The sequence below is a fragment of the Typopeltis vanoorti genome, chromosome 9, assembly GCF_054136105.1.
Source record: "Typopeltis vanoorti isolate ZY-2024b chromosome 9, IOZ_Tvanoo_1.0, whole genome shotgun sequence".
In the NCBI taxonomy this organism is placed as follows: domain Eukaryota; kingdom Metazoa; phylum Arthropoda; class Arachnida; order Uropygi; family Thelyphonidae; genus Typopeltis; species Typopeltis vanoorti.
This window is the reverse complement of record NC_143557.1, coordinates 144830639-144855807: the sequence shown is the minus strand read 5'-3', so window position 1 is coordinate 144855807 and position 25169 is coordinate 144830639. Positions and strand designations below refer to the sequence as shown.

General features: G+C 36.9%; 1 protein-coding gene across 1 annotated transcript in view; it reads left to right on the top strand.

Annotated features, from left to right (window-relative positions):
• Positions 1–25169, top strand: part of Rab2 (RAS oncogene family member Rab2) — a 197406-nt gene that overhangs the window by 20384 nt on the left and 151853 nt on the right. The window contains exon 2 of the mRNA XM_090398372.1: positions 16801–16872. Coding sequence (XP_090254498.1) covers positions 16801–16872 — 72 coding nt within the window. The remainder of the gene's footprint in view (positions 1–16800; positions 16873–25169) is intronic.

Genomic DNA, 25169 nt, shown 5'->3' with positions numbered 1-25169 from the left:
TTTGACATTCACACAGTATCTATCATACATGCCTTGAACTCAATCGTGGTCATAGCACCCACAACAGACTCTGGCAGCTTATTCATTCACCACTCTCCAAGTAAAAAACCCAGCTCTAACACCCCTGCTAACCACATTCTTGCCCAGCTTCCATGTATGGCCCATAGTCCTCCCACCACCAGTCCTATTCTCAAAATATCTTCTGGATTAATCTTATAGAACCCCTTCAGTAATTTGAATGTCTCAATCATATCACCCCTTTTCCACCTATCAACCAATTTTTGCCACCACAAATCTTCAACCTGTTCTCATAAGGTTCATTCCACAGACCAGCTACCATCTTGGTCACTCGTCTCTGGATCCTCTCCACCTACTCCCCATCAAGAAGAAACCCTGGTGCTCATATCTGGTCACAGTATTCTAGATGGGGTTTTATCAAGGCTCAATATAGAGTAACAATAACCTGTTTGTTAAAGTATTTTTCAGCAACCAAGTGATTTGATGAGCTGATTTAGCCACTTTTGCAGTTTGCTTCCTAAACTTCAACTCCCTATCCACTAACACTCCCAAATCCCTGGCCTCATCAATCTCCTGGAATGTGATGTACTGCTGCTAATCTTTTCACTCCAGAATGCATAACCTTACATTTTGCCACATTAAATTGACATTTATTTTCCCTAGCCCAGTTCTCCAAACTATCCAAATCATCCTGCAAAATTTTGACATCCTGTGCACTCACAATTGCTCTACCTAACTTTGCATCATCAGCAAACAAGTGAACACTTCCTCTCTGATCCTTTCCTATATCGTTAATGAACAAATTGAAAAGTAGTGGTCCAAGAACAGAATCCTGCAGCACGCCACTAGTCACAAGCCGTCTTTTGGACTCAACTCCTGAATAAACCACTCTCTGGTATCTCTCCATCAACCACACCCTCCTATCCATCTCACCAACCTTATATCCATCCCCATCTGCTCCAGTTTACTGATTAGAGTTCCATGTGGTATCCTGTCAAAGGCCTTAGCAAGGTCTAGTAGAATCACTGTAAACCCATTACTCTTATGCAGTTCAGCCGTCACTGTGTTATAAAATGTGAGCAAGTTACTGAGGCATGATCTACCCTTCACAAAACTATGTTGTCCCCCATACAGTATCTCATTTTCATCTATCCATTCCTGTATTCTTCTTGACTAATTTCTCCAAGACCTTGACAATGATTCCTGATATGCTAATCGGTCGGTAATTTACAACAGCAGTCTTGGAATCACCTTTATGCAGTGGAACTATTTTCCCCTCTTTCCACCCCATCGGGACTAACCCAGACCTGAGACTCAAATTAAACAAAATGGTCAAGGGTACTGACAATTCTTTAGCCGCTTCATGTATGACACGAGCTGGTATACCATCCAATCCCACAGATGTATTGACATTGAGGTTTCGCAATAGACTACTCACCTCCACTTCATTCACTATATTCCTGTATAATCTATTGGTTCATTCATTTCTGCAATGTCACCACCTGGAAGATATATTCTTGCAAAGTGCTCGCTCAGTAATTCAACTATATCAACTGATTCGGTTACCTCCCTACCATCGGCATTCTTTAAAATCATTCTGCCATATACATTTTTTCTTTTACTTGCAACATATCGAAAAAACTGTTTAGGATTCTCTTTAGCCTGCATGGCCAATGTTCTTTCGTAATCCTTGTTTGGTATGATAGACTTTAAGATGGTTCTGCAATGATCAGTCTTGTAACTCAATGGAATTGTCCTAAATGATAACATCTTGGGTGTTTATTGTAGTGCTGGAACTTTGCACTAACTAGTGGATAAGATTTGGTATCTGGTGATGGTTGATAGAGGATCTACAACTTAGAAGACATGCTGCAGTATTGTGTACATTGGCAATCCAAGTGAGTGGTCACTGGGGAAATATTCAAAATATGAGAATGCATATTGGAATAAACAGTATATGTGGGAATAAAGAATACAAATTATAAGTGTTGGAATTATAGCCTCTGACTGTATATGACAGGAGAGAGAGAACTGCAGCCTTTCTTAAACTTCCAGTCTAAGTCATTCTGCAGGATCCTTACATTTTCGACTATCACTCTTCCTAGCTTTGCATCATCAGCAAACACCTATTTCCCATTAAATCATTTCCTATATCATTGATGTACAAATGAAACAGCAGAGGACCAGGTGCTGAGTTTTGCAATACTTCACTAGTCACCTGACTTCTTCTAAACTCAGCCTAAGAGAAGGCAAGTGACCAGGCTGGGATACACTACTCTTTGATATCTGTCCATCAACCATCCTCTTATCCAAATCACTTCATCCCCTATTTGCTCAAAATCATGCAACAGAGTTTTATGTGGAATCTTGTCGAATGCTTTTGCAAATTTCAGCTGTGTCACTGAGTAGCCATTTCCTTTATGCAACTCAGTTGTCACTTGATTATAAAAACTGAGCAAATTATTAAGACAAGAGATCTACCCTTCACAAAACAGTATTCCTGTCTACCCATTCTGTTGTCTTTACAGTACTTTAACCACTACTCCTGAGATACTAGCCTATAATTTGCTACTTCTGATGATAAATGATGATAAAGTTGCACTTTTTTTTTTAAAAAAAAAAGTAAAATAGCATATAAGTGGACCCTCTGTAGCTTAGTTGGTAGAGGTTGAGCCCCTTGGTTGGAAAGACCTGGGGTTAAATCCTGTCTATGATATGAGGAATCTTTATCAGATCTTTTCAATCAAATGGTGAGTTAGCTGGTTTCATATGGAGGTGGAGAAATTTTTCTCGTGGAAACAATCTTTTTGTGTTCCTCAATACAAGCAAACCAGTCCAGTGAATGCACATCGACAGGCATAAACAACACTCATCCTTAGTGATACAACAAAAGAGTGGCATGCTGTCTGCATTGATTTGCCATGAGCACCCCCTCCCCATCATCAGGTGACTCATTATAGAAAAAGAAGTTGACAGTGTTGTATAAAGTAACATAAAATTGTATACAGTGCAATTATGTACTTAATATTTAGCTGATGCTGCCACATTGCTCTCCATACATCTGGTAGCCAGATATCACTGCCCTATAAAGCTCAGGGTAGTTATCTTGGTTGTGTTGTAGATCATGTTTTTTTTTTTCTTCCCTGAATAATGCAGTAATGTGATTGATATAAAGGTTAAACAATATAGGTCCTAGTACTGAGCCCTCTAGGACCCCACTTGTAACCTTCTGCTTTCTTGATCATGTTCCCTCATACACAAATCTCTGATACCTATCAGACATCCGGTCAGCAATCCAATTCACTAACCTGACATCCCAAACCCTGCAACTTCAACATTAGCTTATGTGCCACCCTATCAAATGTCTTTGTAAAATCCAAAAAATGGCAGAATATGCCTTTTCTCTCATCAACCTCTCTTTTTATTTTATTATAAAAGGCAATCAGATTACTAAAACAAGAGCACCCCTTAACAAATCCATGTTGACTCTACAGATAACATTACCTTCATCTGCCCAATGTTGAAAATTATCCCTCACTACTTTCTCCAAAATCTTAACCAATGAAATACAAACTGGTCTATACAGGAAAACGCTTAATGCAATTAATTAATCCATCAGTGAAATTGTGTTAAGCGAATACAATAAACAATAAGAATAACTATAATTCATCCATCAGTTAGCATAAATTTGGGGGAAAAAAATTTCAGTATAAGCTATATTAAGGGATAAAATCATTAAAGGTAATAAAAATCAATTGCTTAAATTTTTACTTAATGTCTAAACATTTGATTGTGCTACTTTTTTTTACAAAAAAATTAAGTAAAGATGTTTGAATTGTGCTCGACTTTTTCATCTTGTCATGCAATTTGCGATAGCTGGCGATGGCTTTCAAGAATTCAGCAGACTTCGAAGCTTTATTCCATATGAGGATCAGCATCAAATAAAATTTCATTAATATGCTCAGTGTGATTGAAAACTAGCTCAAGTTCTTTTGCAGTTAGCTTCTTAGTCGTAACATTCTCTTCTTGTTCGCACCCCTTATCTTCATGTGCACGCTGTTTTTCTAGTTGAAGGCGATCATTCTCGCTTAACTGTTCTGAATGGGAATCGAGCAAGTTAATGAACATTATCCAGTTCATTAAATCCAAGTTCTTTTCCAATTGTGCTGATATCTTCAATAATGTTAGATCTTGGATTTTGCACATGATAAACCAATGTAGGCTCGAGTTTAAAGTTGCCTTCTGCATTGCCTCTTAATAAAAGCGTAAGATGATTTTTAGATACTTTGTATCTTGATCGAGATGGTTCAGTTATAGCTTGGAAAGTTTTTGTTGGCATGCGCTTCCAAAAGAGATCACTTTCGTCAATGTTGAATATTTGCCAATCATCATAATCACTTTCCTAAATTATGCTCTGCAATTCTTCAGGAAACTTGGTCCCAGAATTTTTATCAGCACTAGCAGATTCCCCAGTTATTCTTACGTTATTATGCAGTCAGCTCAATTTTTAAAGCAGTCAAACCATCCTGAACTCGCAATAAAGCTTTCACATTCCTTTTTGAGATTTGATCTCTTTCAAATGATTTAAAAATATTGAGATCTTTTGCCTGAATATTCCCTGTACTAAGGGGTATTCTTTTGTGGTAACAATCCTCAATCCAGAGTGATTGAAGACGCTCCATCTCAATCATTAAATGGCTTCTATGCTTAAAGAAGCAGTAGCAACTTTTTCCTTGTATTAACATAAAATCACGTTAACTGATTAATCACTCGCTTAAAGCAGGAAATAATATCATTTCACTCAATCACGCCAACTGATTATCATGCATATTGAATTCGTGTTAAGCGAGGTTTTCTTGTAGTTTGACACTTGTTCTACTACCACCCTTATACAGGATGATCCAAAAGTTTTCACGAAGTTGAAGCTGTGCTGCATCAAAGTGTTTCAATTCTAATTATTGAAGTAATCCCTTGATCATTGAGTCTCTGCATATAATTTTTACCTTAACTTGTTTTTCTTGTTTGTTCACTCGGTCTTTATTATTACTTCGGGCTGCCTGCTTCTTCTCTTTTGGTAATCTCTTGCTGCTTATGTAATTTTTCAATTTCATGCTTTTTCCTGTGAAGGATAACATTCAAGTACACTATTTCTTTATTAATGTCCATTTCATTCTCCTTTATTTTCATGAGTGCACATTTAGCAATAATAAGATCATTTTCCCATCAGTGCTGTTTACTCTACTAACATTTACTGTGTTCTCATCACCTAATAGGTGCTCACTTTTGAAACATTTAATGCACTCTGCCCTCCAGTTTCAGTTCCTTTCACATATCCTTTAATTTTCTCGACAAATACATTTTACACATACTGCACTGCATAAAATCCTGCAGATTCAAATCACCCAACAATGTGGTCTTTGCCGCCATTGCTCTACCACACATTGGTGCCATACCAAATATCGTGTTTAAGTAGGTAAGTGACTTTTTTTTTGTGGCATATTTTTATGAACATGTCACATCAGAATGAATCATTAAAAACAGGAGATTTGTAATCGCCTCTTTTTGATTTTTTATTACTGGAGCATCTCAGTGAAGTCCAAAGAGTCATTGTAGGAGGCCCACACTAACCATTATTCACAGAAAACCTATCATACTTCTCCTTCAACTAATTCACTGAAAAGCTCTGGCAACAGATTTCATTTGTCACTTACAAAAGGAAAAAAAAAATCTAGTCCTCATACCTTGCTAACCTCTTACACAATTTCCTGGGATGACTCTTTGTTTTCTCTTGTTTATTATGTACTGAAAAAATTCTTCTGCTTCAATCTTACAAAGCTCTCTATAGTAACATGTGTTTCTATTAAATCAACTATTTTCTTTGTATCAACCATTTTGTAACCCGACAACCTTTAATCTATTCTCACAAGGAGCATGCCATCACCATCTTGGTCACTTAACCTCTGTATCTTCATGCTCAAAGAACATGACCAGATCACTGCACAGTAATCCCGGTCTTCTGTGGCTAAAATTATTTTTTGCCTCATCAAATATGTTAGTTGATTGAAAATAGTTTTATTTGGTCATTAAGAATTAAAAATACATACAAAGATTAAAAGAAACCAATTAGTTTCACCACAGACTAATCGTGGCTTCAAGATAAAAGTATATATATGAATGTATGGTTTGCAAATGTAAAATAAGTTTAACAAGTGAAGCTTGCAAGAATGATTATAATATAAAATAAAGCATGAAAATGTGGAAACAGTGAAAACACAAGTTATCTACTTTCCAGCACTATTCAGAGATAAGCTGAAAAATTGAAATTTGACTTGTGAAGAGATCTAATAAAAGCTTTCATATGTCACTTGGAATCATTTCTTGATTCTTGTTGAGTGAGTCATAAAATATGACTGTGATAGGACTTATCTGATGAGAGGGAAAATTTTTTAGGAGGTCTTGCTCCAGTCAGTCATGATGTTTATGTGAAGAGTTTATAAGCTAAACCTGATTTTTCTTCCCTGTTATGAGCTATGTTTCTGAGATATTCCTTTTTTCTTACCTCAAAACTTCTAGAAGCTTGACCTGTATAGGAAAGGCCACAGGAATGAATGATTTTGTAAATCCTAAAATGCTTGTAGAAGTGAGGTCATTGTCTTTGGGATTACAAAGGAGGCTACATATGGGTCTGTATGCTGCTCTTTTATGAGAATTTAGGCAATTAGTGATTTTTGATGAAAGGGATTGAAACTATTGATGTATGGGATTGAAACTGAATCTCCACAGTGCATGTCAAGATTAGACCATGGAGTAAGAATAAAAGAATTACAAGTTGTAATTCTTTATTTTTTTTGTCATCTTTCAGGATAGAGAGCAAATTTAAGAGTATGAATGATTTTTTATTGTTAAAAGACTAGAAGATAAATGATAAAATATACAAACAGCCAACAAGTTTCACTAGCCACTGTCTAGCATTTTCAAGGCTGAACTGGTGTGAAAACAAATGCATTAAGTTACATGTAAAACTTACACTTTAGTAACTGTTAGGCCATACATTTGATCATTCGTGTTTGATGGCGTGCATTTGTTGAACTGAGAGAGATGATGAGATTTTTTCATGTCTTTAAGAATAATTCCTTGATTTCTATTTAAATTATTACCTGTGCGTAGTACCACAGCTGCTTCTTTTAAAGTTCTGCTAAAGTTTTGCTTCAGCTAAACCACCAATACCTAATATTACTCCTTATGATAAGAAAGCTATCTGCAATTTACGTAACAACAAAGACATTATAATAACAAAAGCCGATATAGGAAATTCAACGGTCATTCTCAACTTGAAAGATTACTTTGATAAGATTAACTTGTTACTAGCAGACAGTTCCACTTACCAAGTCTTAGATAAAAATCCCATCATGAGTAATCATCTGGAGACTAACGTTATCCTATATTAAGGATAACGTTCTTATCCGCAATATGACTGGTTGGTCGGATGAACTTAAAAAGCATCTTAAATCCTTACATCCTATTACTCCATGCCTTTATGGGGCTCCCAAGATTCACAAAGAAAACGTACCTCTTCATCCAATAGTTGATGGAAGATCCTCACCTATATACTTACTAGCAAAGCGTCTGGCAAAATTAATGAAAGGAACAATTAGACACACAGAGACCTACATTAAAAACTCTCAACGTTTTGTAGAAAAAATCAAGAGTATTAAAATATCAGAAACAGACATTATGGCTAGTCTTGATGTAGTGTCCTTATTCACTAATGTACCGATCGTAGAGGTAGTCAACATTCTGAAAGATCTTTTCCCTCAAAACATCACACAGTTGTTTCATCATTGCCTGAAATCAAATTTCTTCAAATTTAACAACACTGTATACAAACAATCGGAAGGTCTAGCCATGGGCAGCCCCCTGTCACCACCATGTGCAGACATTTTTATGGAAAAACTTGAAAAGGATATTCTTTCCACCATTTTACCAAAACCGTCAATTTGGTGGAGATATGTCGATGACGTGTTCATCATCTGGAAGGATACCATGGAAAACCTTCTCGTGTTTCTGAACAAAATCAACTCACTACACAATAAGATCAAATTCACTATAGAACTAGAGAAGAACAAAGAATTTCCTTTTCTTGACATCCTTGTGAAGAAAGAAGATAACAATTTCCAACTCTCCATTTACAAGAAACCCACAGATACAGGTAGATATCTACACTATTCGTCCAACCATCATAGATCACAAAAACACAGCATCATTCACATGCTCTGTAATAGAGCCTTAAGGTCTATTTCAAAAGAAGCAGATGTACAGAGAAAACTGTCACTAATAGCTAACACTCTTCCAGAAACTCTGCTCTAGAGACCAAACATGGAACTTTTCCAAGCCACTTCAGGACTCCAATTATCTCTGAATGTATACCCTTCTAACATTTTAACAAATTGCTATTTAAAGAAACCACCAACAATGTGTTTACGGTGCCCCAATTTACGGTGCCCCATAGCTGTCATTCCATATATTAATTCAGTTTCCACAAAATTAGCGAGAATGTTAAAAGCTCATAACATCAGAGTGGTTTTTAAACCACCTACCATGATCAGACAAATCTTAAGATCACCCAAAAGATGAGGTACCTTTCTTCAAATGTCCTGGAGTATATGAAATTCCATGCACGTGTGGCCTTTCTTACAAGGGTCAGACTTCTAGAAGTTTTGAAATAAGACAGAAGGAACATGTGGGGGATGTCAATCTTAATAGAATCATCACATCTGGTTTAGCTCATCATTTCTCAACATCAAATCACGTTATAGATTGGAAAAACAGTTCTATGCCTTACATCGAGAATGACTACAGACACAGAACTATAAAAGAAGCAGCTGTAGTACTACACACAGGCAATAATTTAAATAGAAATCAAGGTATTATTCTTAAAGACATATGGAAAAATATCATCATCTCTCTCAGTTCAACAGAACTACAATATGCAAAAAACTACACAACACGTGGTCATGTACCGGATTCTGACTGAAGCATTCGAACACATGCATGCCATCAAACACGAATGATCAAATGTAACGGCCTAACAGTTACTAAAGTGTATGTTTTACGTGTAACTTAATGCATTTGTTTTCACACCAGTTCAGCCTTGAAAATGCTATACAGTGGCTAGTGAAACTTGTTGGCTTTTTGTATATTTTATCATTTATCTTCTTGTCTTTTAACAATAAAAGTTCTTTATTTTAATACATCAGACCAAATATGTACAATTTAAGTATGAATGATCATTATTTTCTTTGAAGGATGGTGAAGCGATTATGAATGGAGGTGATGTCTGGTATAGTTGGCTTGCAGTAAATATTAATGTAAAATCATTTTCAGAAGTTTTTGGAATAAGGATGTTCATAAAAAAGTAATTTGCCTTCATTTTCAATTTCTGGCTCATAATATGGAAGAAAGATCAGTTATGCTTATAACTCTTCCCGTATACATTCTGACATTCATCGGAACAAGACTTCCAAGCTTTATCTAGAAAAAAATTTCCTCTCTTCTCAGATAAAGGAATCCACCACAGTCATTATTTATCATGGTTTTCAATGAGAATCAAGGACTGATTCTAAGTGCTATTTAGAAATCTTTTATTAGATCTCTTCATACCAAACAAACTGGAAAGATTACTCATGCTACCGTTCACTGTCTCCACGTGTTTTCTATTATTTATATTACAATGGTTCTTGAAAGCTTCACTTTGTAACTTATTTTGTTTGCCAACCATACATTTATATATATTTTACTGAAGAAGCCAGAAGTAATTTGGTGAAACCAGTTGGTTTCTTTTTATCTTTATTTTTAATAGTATATTAATATTATTAATTAAGAATTAATAATATTAATTCTTAATTCCAAAAAATAAAACTTATATATCAGGTATGCTGAGCCCAGTGGAGTCTAGAGGGGAATAATGCTCAGTATAGAAATAGTGGCATTTTTATGCTTTATACTAATGCCAGGAGTATCCAGAATAAAGGAGAGGAATTGGTGGCGCTGATAGCATCAGCCTGGCCAAAGATTATTGGGATTACTGAGACATGGTTGACAGAAGAGGATCTAATAACAGGAATAAAATAAAACTTCCAAAAGAATTCCAAAAAATAAAACTTATATATCAGGTATGCTGAGCCCAGTGGAGTCTAGAGGGGAATAATGCTTGGTATAGAAATAGGCATTTTTATGCTTTATACTAATGCCAGGAGTATCTGGAATAAAGGAGAGGAATTGGTGGCGCTGATAGCATCAGCCTGGCCAAAGATTATTGGGATTACTGAGACATGGTTGACAGCAGAAGATATAATAACAGGAATAGAAGTAGCAGGATACAGCATTTTTCTACAGGATAAAAAGGGAAAGCATGGTGGTGGGGGTACTGCTTATGATGAGTGACGACTTACGTCCTCTAAGAATGGAGGCTTTGGAAGGCAGTGACACTAATGATTTTGAAAGCATATGGTGTGAGGTAGAGATAGGCAAGACGGGATATTTAGTGGGGTGTTGCTACAAACCAAGGAGCACAGAGGATGGGGACCAGGAGATGTTTAGACAGTTGAGCTTGGCAAGTGCAAGAAGAATGATTGTTATGGGAGATTTTAACTACAGCAGTATAAATTGGGGAGAGGAAGATGCATGTAGCAATAAGGGAATGGAATTTCTAAAATTCTTGAGGGAAAAATATCTCAGACAACATGTAATAGAGGAAACAAGAGGTTCAAGAGTTTTGGATTTGGTCATAGCATCAGAACAGCTGATAATAAGTGAGATGACATCTCTCCCACCAGTTGGAGAGAGTGACCATGTGGTTTTGACTTGGAAGATGAATAGACATGCAGGAGTATCAAAGAGATGGGAATATATGTGGAATTATAAGGCAGGTGATTACAATAGTCTTAGACATCAGCTTGGAAGGAAGAATTGGAAGGCCAGGATATCATTAGTGCTTGGGAAATTGTGAAGGAATATTTGTTAGCAGCAATAGTAAGCTGTATTCCACAAGTGAAGAAGAAAACACAATTTGGTGAAGTGGATGACAAACAATATTAAACAGGAGCTGCATGTGAAAAAGAGACTATGGAAGAGATATAAGGAGACAGGTGAAGAGCAGATGCATGAAGAATATAAGACACAGGCCAGGAGAGCGACTAGTATGGTTAGGAAGGCGAAAGTGGAATGTGAGAAGAGATTGGCCCTAAGATCCAAAGAAAGTGCTGGGAATTTTTTAGCTATGTGGTTGGTAGGAGGAGAAATGATTGTGGAAAAATGACATTGTGGGATAAAAATGGGAATAGAGTGAACACTTTATTGGTGTATTTCATCCTGGAGGAGTAAATTTTAATACTAGAGGGATAGGACAGGTTCGAGGTTTAGAGGTGCAGGAGGAGAGTGTTCCAAATACTGAGTATTCTGGATGGTATTTCACCTCGAGTTTTGAGAGAATGTGCTAAAGAACTGACAGCTCCTTTGACCTGGCTTTTCAATGAAAGTCTGGCTACAGGAAAGATGCTCAGGGAATGGAAGGAAGGTTAGATAGTGCCATTGTATAAGGGTGGTAGCAGACTAAAAGTGTCTAATTATAGGCCAGTTTGTGTGTGTTAAGATCTTGGAGAAATTAGTTAGGGACTGTATACAACATTGGGCACATGAAGGTAATGTTATCTGTGAGAGTCAACATGGATTTGTGATGGGGCGCTCTTGTTTTAGTAATATGTTAGCCTTTTATAATAAAGTTACAAGAGCAGTAGATGAGAGAAAGGCATATACTGCCATCTTGGATTTAGCAAAGGCATTTGACAGGGTGCTACATGATAAGCTGATATTTAAGTTGCAGCACATAGGTTTGGATGTCGTTGGTCTACTGGATTCAGGATTGACTGTTCGATAGGTATCAGAGTTGTGTATGGTGGGGCAGTTTCAAGGAGGCAGAGAGTTACAAGTGGGGTCCTACAGGGCTCAGTACTGGGACCTATATTATTTAACCTTTATATCAATGACATTGTCAGTGGATTACAGGGGGATGTTCAGTTGTTTGCGGATGATGTGAATCTGGGAAGGATTATTAGTAATAGTGCAGATGTGGTAGTCATGGAAGAGGATTTGAATAAGCTAGACAGATGGGCAAATGAATGGGGTGTCGGTTTAATGCAGCAAAATATAAGGTCTTGAGGTTTGGGACACATCGATGGGAGGCTGCATACTCTATGGGAGGAGATACTCTATACTGGAGGAAATAGGGGAGACAAGAGATCCAGGGTTGATGATTGATAGATACCTGAAATTTATGGGACATATTGCAAAGGTGGTGAAGGTAACATAGAGGATTGCTGCAATAATGAGGAGGACCCTGACTTGCAGAGATAAGAGTTATCATTCTGTTGTATAAGACTCTGATCAGACCACACTTAGATTATTGTTCTCAGATTTGGTCCCCAGGATTTGAAGGGGATAAATTAACTGTGGAAAAGGTACAAAGGCAGATAACAAAGATGGTTTCAGGGCTGTACAATGTTAGTTATGAGGATCGGCTGAGGAAATGTGTACTGCAGAGTTTGGTGGATAGAAGAAGGAGAGGTGATATGATTGAGACTTTTAAACTGTTGAGAGGTGGTTACACGGTTAACACTGGCGAGTTCTTTCGCTTGGTGGAACAGCGGGAAAGAGTGATGACAAAGGGGGTCATCCCTGGAAGTTACGAAAGGAAACTGTGGGCAAGAGGGTGAGGAGTGGTTTCTTTGCATAGAGGGTGGTTGAACCATGGAATGAATTGCTTGATAGAGTAGTGAGAGCGAGAACGGTCAATGCATTTAAGGAGTGGTATGATAGACTTTGTGTTTCCTAGGAGGGGTCTCCCACGTTGAGTCTTGATAGACTTGTGTTTCTTAGGATGGACCTCCTGCGATGAGTCTTTTGAATCCTTGGAGTCCTAAATAATAATAATAATATATAATGAACCTTCATTGATTGAAAATTCTCTTTCAAACAAAAATGTTACTTGTTATATTGTTCTCCGAACATTATTGACCACTCAAGAAATTTTGAGGTTTGGCTGCTCATTCAGTTTCTCTAATAATTAAGTCGACTTGGAGATTTTAATGTCTATAATTGTAAATAGCTTCCCCACCTTCCTGACTGTACCAATCTACTATGTAGCAATGCCAGGGAATTTTCTACTGTATATATTGGTTCCATTTCTATCAAAATATAAGACATATAATTCTAAACTACTCCTCAAATTCTTACCAGTAATCATCTTCCTCATCTGTGGATTGAAGCTACCATGAACAATAACTTTCTAGTCCAATCTATCGGCAGCCAATTTTTAAAAATTGTGTTCAGACCATGTATACACTTGATGTTTTCTATTCATTTCCTTCTAAGTCATCCTGATGGTAACTTTCCTTACCACCAGATTATCAATAATCCTAAGCATAATGATGGCCTGGGTTGGCCGAGTGGTTAGCATATCCACTCTCCAGCCAAAAGGCTGCAGGTTCGAATCTCACAATGGACATGGATGTTTGTGATTGTCTGCAAAAAATACTAGTGGCGGTAGATGGTGATGGTGTAGTTGCGGTTCGTTGTAGGTAGTGGAGACAGAGAGTTGTAGAGTAGGTGCCCTCCCTCAATGAGTCTGAACTCCCTGGAGGTGTCACGTAATAATAATAATAAAGTGGATGTTTGTCCTATAGGCATTTCAGATCATATTCCAGTATTCATTTCTTCTCCAATGGAGCACATCTGTTTTGACTTCATACCAGGTGTAATGCTGCTCATTACTTTTGTTCTTCATTTCTTTAGTTGAATTGTTGGATGTGTTTCACTCTGTATGCAGATATTTTCAATAAATTCATTACTGAAACAATTCTTATATATAAAGAAACATTTATTTCCCATTCCACTTTAAATTTTGGTGCTTTGTTAACCGTTGTTTTCCAATATATCTGCCAAGGCTGTTTAAGAGAAGCATTAAGAATATCATGGCTTTTTTTTTTTTTTTTTTTTTTTTTTGTCAACCCAGCATCTTCCGGTTCTTTATCTACAGGCTCAACACACCTAAAGTTGATTCTGAAAAGTTCAAATGCAAATGTCTTGTATTTCTGATTATTATTAACCAGGTGACCACAGCAAAAGCTAACATTCTGATTTTTTTTTTTTAATATTCTCTTATCTAAAATTTCAAATTAGTCCATAATCAGCTTATTCCTAAAGTGACTCTACCATAAGAGTCACCTTAGGAATAGTTTGCTTTACCAAACTATTCCTCTCCTTTAAATTCTTTCTAAAATAATGTAAAAATCCATGAATAGTCAACAGTGGAAACCTATCAAATCACTGGTATGGATTGTGCCACTGTTAATCAATAGGGGATCTTCTTGCTTACATCATCAACTTTAGGCCAAATGTCATGGAAAAGTTTGGAGAAACTTTTTCATCACATTATATCCTGTTTGTGTATGTTGGGGGGGGGGGGAATAATGGTATGAATAAATGAGTTTGATGTTGAAAGCTTTTCATTTGGTTATGCTATAAATTAAAGATGCCAAGAAATTATATTCTTGGTTTCATCCTTTAGCCAAGTGTAAGCAAACAAAGTTTGCACGTTGAAATAACTCTACTGGGCAAATTGACTTCTGCATTACTTCAGCCATGGTATCTCTTCTGGATCTGGCTCCCACTGATGAGACCTCAATAAAGGTCAAAACCAGTCTAGGTAGTAGCCCTTTCCATAATGCATAGCATCACATCTCCATAAGAATATGTGCATTGCATATGTGATACTAAGGCAATTGATGTGAAGTCATTAGCATCTATATATAGGTATTCCATTTATGAAGATGCTTCACGCACAAAGTCTTTTTGCTTATACTTATGCTTAAGTGTCTCTGTAGCGCAGTTGGTAGAACGGCAGTACATTGTGCCCTTTGATTGGAAAAAGGGCCTTAGTTTGATTCTCATCGTCACGAGAGGAATCTTTTTTTTTTTTTTTTTCAGTTGAAGGTGAGTTATCGATCTCATACGGAGGTAGCAGGGCTTTTTCTCCTGGAAACTCGGGTTTTTCATTCCTCATACAGACAAATCGGCCTTGAGAACACACGCAATTTACAGACAAAAACATACTAGTGGTGGCGATGGTCAGTAGATGATGATGGCAGTGGCAGTTTGGTATGGTTGGTAATCGTGGTGGAGACAGAGCTGTAGAAATAGATGGGTTCTTGGGCTCCTTGGAGGTGTCACATAATAATAATAATACTTGGATAAAGGATGAAACCAAGAATATAATTTCTCTTGGTGAAAAAACTTTTCAACATCTATCTCCAGAGTATTTTAGTAATAAGGTGTGATACCTTTTGGCTACTTGTATATGGAAATGTGACTTCTGTATTACTTCAAACTTAGTATCACCTCTGGGTCTGGCTTCTACTAATGAAACTTCAATAAAGGTCGAAACCGATCTGGGTAGTGGCCCTTTCCATAATGTATAGCATTATATATGTTTGTAAGGATATGTGAGTTGTATTATGGGAACTGATGTGAAATCATTAGTCCCTATATACAAGTAGCTGAGTTGTGAAGTGATTTCATGTGCAAACTTTGTTTGTTTACATTTGGATTAAGGATGAAATCAAGAATATAATTTCTTGGCAGCTTTAATTTATAAATGACTTTGAGTTCCACAGAGAGTTACAGAATCCTTTTGCAGTTGTGTATAGATAGTGACATAAAAAAAATGCATGGAACAGAAATATTATTATTTGACACCTGCAATGGAGTCTAAATACTCTTTGAAGGAGGGCACTTGCTCTACAACTGTCTCCACCACTCAATCCACCAACTGACTGCAACGCCATCTACCGCCAACCACCACCACCACTAATTTTTCCACAGACAATCGCAAACATCCATACCCATGCTTGGATTCAAACCCACAGCCTTTTGGCTGGAGAACGGATATATTATTATTCCTGATACCTCCAAGGAGTCCGAAGACTCATCGCGGGAGGACACCTACAACTGTCTCTACACCTAACCTCTACTAAGAATCATCTCCATCAACGCCATCTACCGCCCACCTCCAACACCACCACAACTAGTAATTTTTGTCTGTAAATTGCGTGTGTTCTGAAGGGCCGATTTGTATGTATGCGGGATGAAAAACCCCTCGGCCAGCCAAGTGGCAAGCTTTATTATAGGAAGTAGAATGAGTGATCATCTCTGTAGTAAATGGCTTATCATAAAATATTGATTATTCTCATTGCCGTCTTCTGAATAGGGTCAAGGAGTATTAAAAACTTGGAATTAACACTAAAATCTAGTTACATGGTACTTGCTAGCCATGTCTGCAGTCTTTTGAGAACAGCTAGCAATATATGATTTATTGTAAACATGACATTTTTTCCACCATCAGGATGCTTCCTTAGATTTTTTTACTCCAAGCAAGCAGATACTTCTGTCTTGAGATAATTGTGATTACTATTCCTGATGTGAAAGCATTGTTCCGTGTTAAACAAATTTGGGATTAACACAATGTTGGTCCAGACAAAAACTTTATCTGGTGCAAAAGATATGGCTCATATTTCATATGTAGCGGAAGTTATATTAGCTGTTATGCTTGCAATCTTTTCATATATATAAATATTAGGTATATGATATATAGTTTGTCACATTTTTTGTCTATTTATATGTAATTTGATTTTAATTATAATTTTGTAAAATGATTCTGCTTATTTATAGGTGTTGGAAAATCATGTTTGTTACTCCAGTTTACGGACAAACGGTTCCAGCCAGTTCATGATTTAACTATAGGCAAGTTTACAAAATTTTCTTAATTTTTATATATTAAGATGCTCTTTTTTGTGCATGCATATGGTATTAGTTATATTAACCACCTGAATGCTTGTCTTATTTTACTTGCATTTTTTTATTTTATTTTTATGCCTTTTGTAGTTGAGTAGTTTGCCACATATCACCTGCCCATAAAACAGGTCTGGATTCAAATTTCCATTAAAAGATGAGAGGAAATTTGAGTTTTTCTTCAGGCAGGACTGATTTACCATTCTTATGCAGTAGAGAATTTTCTTCTGAGCAAAGAGTTCAAAATGGACATATCAGGCATACTTTTAGTCCATAGATATAAAATTATGACCATTGATATTGCCATCTTATTATTATTATGGGTATCTCCATGAAGTCAGTAGACTCATCGCAGGAGTCCCAAACTAGCAAAACAATCTGTCATATCTCTTCTTGAATTCATTTACAAACAAAGAACTCACAATTAAGTCAGGCAATGAATTCCACTCATTCACCACCCTCCAAGCAAAAAACCTTGTACTCACAACCTTGTTAACCACACTCTTCTTAAATTTCCAGGGATGACCTCTTGTTCTTCCATCACTATCACACAGCTGAAATATTTCCCCTGCATCAATCCTATAAAAACCTTTCAGTAATTTAAATGTTTCTATCATACCCCTCTTCTCCGCCTATCAGCCAACCTCTGCAATCCACAAGCTCTCAATCTATCAATGTAGGGAGCATTTTTTACATCACTCACCAACTTAGTCACTCTTCTCTGAACCCTCTCCACAGCCGCCTCATCTCCAAGGAATCCAGGTGACCAGACCTGAGCACAGTAATCCATATGTGGAAGTATCAACACTTTATAAAGGGGAATAATAACCTCTTTATCTCTGGATGTCAGTGTGTTACTCAACAGCCAAGTAATCCTATGTGCAATCTTGGACACCTTAGCAATGTGTCCTCTGAACTTCATCTCCCTATCTACCAACACACCTAATTCCCTAGCCTTATCAATCTCTTGGAGTACTGTTCCATCAATGTAGTACACAGCTGGTAATCTTTTAATCCCAAAATGCATGACTTTACACTTTTCCACATTGAACTGACATCCATTACCTTTTGCCCATTCTACCAGCTTATTTAAATCATCCTGCAAACTTTCAACATCAGCTTGATTTTTTATTGTGCTACCCAAGTTTGTATCATCAGCAAACAACTGAATATCTCCCTGTAAGCTATTTCCTATATCATTTATATACAAATTAAACAACAATGGCCCAAGCACAGAGATTAGAACACCCACGGCCTCTGTTCAGTTGTAACCACATTGGTGGCATCTAATTTCTGTGACCCCCCTTGGTTAAGATATACTCTGTACCTAAGCTCAGCCTCAGTATATAATTCATCCAAGAGAAAAGGGGATGCCTCACACAAGTTAGAGAGTAGGTAGTCTAAGGGCCATTAGCGAACAGGACACGTAGTATAAGAGAAGATAAAAAAGGATAATAAATAAAACAAAGAGAACAAAAGAAATAACACACAACAAATTTTATTCCTTCAGCATAAAGAATATGTTCCTGATTACTAGACTGAGGCAGTAGACTGCTTTCATCTTCCAGTGAAATGCTATTATCTAGGGTAAACAAAGGCATAGCAGTAAAATAGTTCCATATGTTGGCTGCCATCTGGCACACAATGCTATTGCCAACTACACTATCAGGTAGTGCCTAGAAGGAAACTAGGTAATGGTGTGTGCATGTGTGTGTGTGGAGGGGACAGACACTTCAGGCCACGTGTGGTATAGAAACTGGATGCCGCCCATATAAGTGCCAGTGTAAATAGTTCTCACTGTATGTTTCCTGCTCTTTATTTCAACTCTGAATTACCACCATGCAGTAAACTCATATAGTTCTAACCTAATTACCCTCTTCTGTATTGCATCAAGTATGTTTCGAGTTTTTAGGGGCAACACCCCAAACGTGAGCAATATTCGATAGGTGGAAGAATTTGCAATTGGTATGAGGGTAATAGCTGTTCAAAAGTAATGTCTTAAGCAAAAGAAGAATCTTAGTTATTTGGATGCCATGGAGGAAGTGGTTGTAATATGTTTATACCAACAGGGCTTGATATTAAGGGTAATGCCAACAAGAGAAATTTCATCTTGTCTGGGGTTTAAAATGTTGTCTAGGGTCATACTAGAATAAAAACGTATTTTTTGTGGAGAATAAGACAAAACTGTGTTTTGCTGATTTGAGCCCCATTATCTGAGCCCCATTTAAAGAATGACCTGAAGATCAGAACTTGATGATGATCAAATAATGATTTTAGTGCAAGGTTTGTCAAGTGAAATGGAGGAGTGTAATATGCTGTCATTAGCATATTGTGTGGGTTGGCTGTCAACTGGAGTAGGTCTTTGATATACAGAAGAAGAAAGAGGGTGGATTAGAGAAAACAGAGCCTTGTAGAATTAGTCACAGAACTAGCACAGAATTAGAACTAGCATTAGTCACAAAGCTAGGTGGTACCATCCATGTGTGCATCCAGTAAAAGCTGGTAACCCAGTTGCAGGTCATAGGGCAGACCAAATGATGGGAGCTTATTTAATAGGCCTTTGTGCCAGACCCAGTCAAAAGCATTGGAGATCCCATTATAACTTACAGATCTGCCAAACTTTTCTGAGGTGGTGGTTCAGAGTTGGATGACGTGAGAAGATTCTCTTTTATCAGCCAGCAATGGCAGAATACAAACAACAGTCATTTATTAGTTGGGTACCTTCAAGGTAGCATAGAAGTTTAAGTGACTGGGTAGTGGTGGCAACTTTGGAGAGTTCTGAGGTGAGAGAGATTGGGCAGTAATTTGGTAGGGATGTATCACCCTTCTTGAGAATGGGTTGAACATAGGCTATTTTTCATGCTGTGGGGAGAGTGTATGTCAGTAGAATAAGAAAACCGAACAGGAAACATTGAATAGGAGCCAGCTCTGGAACACAAACCTTCAGAACAACCAGAGGAATGTTGAAACCAAGAGACTTTTTGGTATCTAATTTGGATAAGATTCATTTGATCTTTCTGATGAAAGAATAGAGTGAGGGCATTGAATGTTTTTAACATTTGGAATGAGTAGGAGATATTTGCAAGTTCAGCAATGCATGCATGTGAGGAAATGTATGAAACCAAAAGATTGGCTTTCTTTTTTTTGTGTGTTTTGGTAAGAGACCAGAAGACTTGATTGTGGACACGATACAAGTTTCTTGTCTTTGGTTCTTTCAAAATTAGTTTTGGATGATTTTTTTTTTTGGAGAACCAAGGCCTAAATTGGAGATTACTTTGGTGATTCATTCTCTGTACATGTTTGGGTCGAATGCTGAAGACAGAGTAGTCCAAGAAAATCTGGCATAGAAGTTACAGTGGTCATCTACTTCATATTGTTTTTATGCCAGACAGCTCTTGAGTGGATTGAAGTGAATCTGGGAATGGAATTACATTTACCAGCTAACTTAATGATATCATCCTTTAATGGATTATCATTTTCTGTGGTGAAGGTTGAGAGCAATAGCATTAAACTCTTTATTTTTAGCCTCAAGTTGTAGATACTATTGAAGCAGTGAGGTCAAAGAGTTTGTTGATGTTATAAGCAGAAGGTGCATGCATGTTGAAGTGCTTCAAGCATCTTGCATCATTTATAAATGCTTCCGTGGCAGTTGTTCATATGACTAGCGACATTAATTCCTCCAATATCTACTCAACATATGGAAATGTATACGGTTTCTACCCAACACCATGTCACAGTTCAACTCCAAATTTACAGAGCAAGTTTTACTTCCCCCTTTGTTATTTCTTCTGCTGCTATATTCTGGGACAGTGCGTCCTGTGAAATACAATGCATAATTCTACAAAGTTTTATAGGAAAGTTTTCTCCTTTCTTAACTCTGTACCTATCCACAGTACTAATGTATTATATAGGTTTAGGTGTGATATTCTTTTCCAAAAGATGTCAAATCTTGAACTCCTCCTATTATTTTTTTTTTTAACATTCTTAGTCTTAACTATTCCAATGGGGACAACTGCTCCCATTGCACTATTCATCTGTTGCTTGTATGTACTGCTCTTTTATTTTCAAAAATTATTCTGACTTTTGACCTCTTATTCCTGAAGCTTGGTTTCTTGCAGAGGCTCACTAAACAGTGAGTCATCTTCCTTGCTTATTTTAATGAACAAAACTACAGCTTTCCACTTTTTTACCAATTCTGCTAGTTGAGTTGGAAGAGAAGCTAAAGTTTGAGATTCCCACCCATTAGCAGTTGTAAAATTATTGTACATTAGTACCATGGATGAGCTAAAAAATTAAGTTTTTTTTTTAATTTTCATATTTACTTTTTCATAATAAACAAACGTAGAACTAAAAATTTTGAAGCCACTTTAGGTCTCCAGTAAGTCAGGCAGTAGTTCCCATTTGGTGATGAAATTCATCTCTCACCTAAATTTGCTATAAGCAGTGTCAAAACCAAAACATTATTCATCTACAATCAGAATATGGGACAGTCTTCTACACTCATCCATCACTTTATTCTTAACTACTTCTCCTTCCAGATATGCTGTCCATATGTGCTTCTCCCTCTAATCTAGATGGCAATATATAAACACAGAGCTGACATCTTGATATCATTCTTCTATTTCAACTCCTGCATGGAAGACTAGATTACTAATTCAAATCACTTTTACACCAGGAACAATGCACCCCGTGTCTCTTATGGCCTTCTGCTAAAAAGATATCAAAAGAATCTTGAACAACCTGGATGCCAAAAAAAAAAAGGTATCTAGTCCTGTGGTATTTCACATTTATTGTTCAGATCTGCTCCTGAACTAACACTTTTTATCATCTGCACCTTATTATAATTATCTGGCATCCACCTAGGTATGCTTAAGGGTCAAAGCTGTATAATTGAGAGGAGACCTCCACATAGCCTTTAAAGGAATGCGGAGAATCGACCAGGGCTTCTGACCTAATGTCCAATCCTCACCTTCTCGTGGTGCACCCTGTTGGATATCTACCTGGATACTGAACGGACAAGGATGTGCTGGCAATTTGGGATTTACCCGACCAAATTGTATTCTTATTGGATTAAACCAAAATACAAAATGATGGCAACATGACAAAATTTCATGCCAGTTGGGGCGTTGCTCGGTTAAACAAGGCCCCCGTTGTTTTTGCCAGGGAACCAGGGCAAACAGCGAAAAGTCAGCTACTGGAACAAATCTGAAAACACCCCCCAATTTAACACAGTGGTTAAAGATCGGTGCAACATATGAAGCCTGAATGTCAAAGAAATGGAGCTGGCTGAGGAATTAGATAAGTACCAGATCGACATAATAGGGGTGACTGAAACAAAAAAGACAACAACTGGTGAGATCTTTCTGAGCAATAAATACAAAATGTTATATTCAGGCAATCACAATCAAGCAAAAGAAGGAGTATCCATAGTATTCAACACTAAATACGAGGCTAATCTTCTTGAATGGCAGGCAGTCTCAGGTAGAGTGCTGTGGGCAAATATCAGAATGGGAACTGGACAATGAGATTTATTTGTGCCTATGGTCCCACAGAAGGTTCTACTAAAGTAGAAGTGGAGGAATTTTTTGAGGCTTTAGAGAAAGCAATTGACACAATGAGAAAGGAAAAGTTGGTCCTTGTTGGGGATCTAAATAGCAGAGTAGGAAATGATTGTGAGACATACAAAAATATTTTGGGAAAATTTGGAGAAAAGAGTAAAGCTAATAATAATGGCAAATATTTGTTGGATTTCTGCTCATGACATGGACTGGTTATTATTAACACCATGTTCCAACATAAAAATGTGCACAAATTCACATGGAGTGAAGAGGCAAGGAATAAGAAAAGTCTCATTGACTATATTATTGTTGATAGTGATGTTTTCTTCCTAGCGCAGGTCACCAGAGTGTACAGAGGATTTGAAATTGGAAGTGATCACTATTTAGTCTTGAGCAGGATAAAATTGAATTTCATTCTGAAAAGAAAAACATGCAAGAAAGTTTTAAAGCAAATTAAAGTTGAGCAGCTCTCAGATGTGAACTGTAGACTAAAATACACAAAGATTATTGAAGAAAAAATGAAAGAGTTTGAGAACAGGAACCAAACCTTGGAGATTCAGTGGCAAGCCTTGAAGAAAATCCTGATTGATTCAGCCAGAGAGGCATGTGGTGAGGTTGTTTGCAAGAATAGAAAAATCAGAACTCTATGGTGGACACAGGAAGTTAAAGAGGCAATGAAGGAAAAGAAGAAAGCATATCAAAAGTTCCTGGAATAAGTCTGCTTGTGCTCTTAGAGAATACAGAGACAAATGTAAGAAAGTTAAACACTGTGTAAAACTGGCTAAACAAAAGTCATGGGAGGACTTTGGCAAGAACATAGAAAATATCAAGAAGGTGGCAAAATATTCTGGAGGTTGCTGAAGAAGCTTAGAAATAGAGGAAAGACTGCTGTAAAAGGACTTAGAGACGATAAAGGTGACATTAAAACGGGAGAAAAAGATATCCTTGAAGTATGCAGTAATTACTTTGAAAAATTGCTAATTGAAACAAGCTCGATAGCACAGTGGTAAAAAAACACTCAACAGGCATACAGTCAGGAATACATATCCATAGTTGAAGTAGAAAAAATTATCAAAGGTTTGAAATGTGGAAAGGCAGCAGGTGTTGATGTAGGTCATATTTACTTATACGAGTTGGCAGCTCGTATGAGTAAATATGACCTCTCCATTGCTTCTGTCCTAGTATCACCACTTCTGGGTCTGGCTCCCACTGACAAGACCTCAATAAAGGTCGAAATAGGTCTGGGTACTGGCCCTTCCCTTAATGCATAGCATTATACATGTCTGCAAGGAGATGTGCTTTGCATTATGGGAGATGCTGAGACAAGGAGTGATGAGAGCTTGGTCCAACTTTACTACGAGTTGCTTCATACTTCAGGTGCGAACTTTGTTTGCTTACACTTGGATAAAGGATTAAAGGAAATTTATTATAGTCTAAACAAGTGGAAAATAAACTTCTAGCCTTCTCTCAACTGACCTCAAACTCTATCTTTGTTGATGATAATACTCTCCACTCATCCTATTCATATGACAAACCATGCAGTATTCAAACACTGAATATTCACACTGAAATATCATCCTTCAGTAGGGTCATGACAACTTAGTCATCTACATTGCTTCCTAAACAGTTCTTTTTCTCATAAAAAAAAAAAAAAAATTCTCTTTACCTTTTGATAACACTCGACAGTCAAGACCAGTCTCTTCTTGGAATGACACCTCTAACTTTTCCTGGTTCGAACACATCACTTCTGCAGTATCCTCAACCTCCCAAAACTATAGGACAAGATCTTGGCACCTAATGATGCTGGAGGCTTGCTATTATAATATAATATCTTAATTATATTTCAGTATATAGTAGTTGCTATTATCCATCGCTTTTCATGTGACTAAAACATGGCAGATCAGTGAGATAGGTACTTACTGAAACTGCACATTGCAATTATGCAGTGCATTATATAGAAGCAGTTGGTTCTATAAACTTCATGTTTTGGCTGTATTTTCTGAGATTCTTGAATCATGGGCTCCATGTGAAAATGAATTTTTGATTCATTTTCACATGACAGCATTTTGTAATTTTGTTATTCAGGATTGCCTCATGTTACTTGTTCACTTAGTTTTCCACTTATTGTAAGATAACTCAACATGTCCTGTTTTCCCCTCACCATTAATGTCTGATATTTGTTTGTACTTTGAGAAGTGTGAGAAGTCATTTTTGTTTGTGTTTGAAGTATTGATACCTTGAAGAGATGGAAAGAATAGGAATTTTGCAAGTTTTGACGAATGTGAATCTTGTGAATAGAACACAAGCACTGTGCATATTCAGTGCAGTTGACAAAAGTGAATTTTGTAGATTTGAGTGATGTGACTGAAATGAATGGAATATACTGTTGTCTTTAGCTGATGTAGAATGTACGAAATTTGTTTGACAGCATGTAGAACAATTGCACAGTGAAATTACATGTCCAGAATATGTTCAGAGGATTGAAAATGGCATTGGAGAGAATAAGGCAGTCAGGTGAGTGGTTATGAGAGATTTAGATTTGCCATTGGATTTGGGTGGGATTTTTGAAACTTTTTAAACAATTTTTATTCTTAAAACAAGCTTTAAAACAAATGTTAATTTTTTTATCCTTAATTCTTCATTTTGTTCTTAAAAAAAAAAAGCTTTATACTGTACATCTCCTGAAAGTAT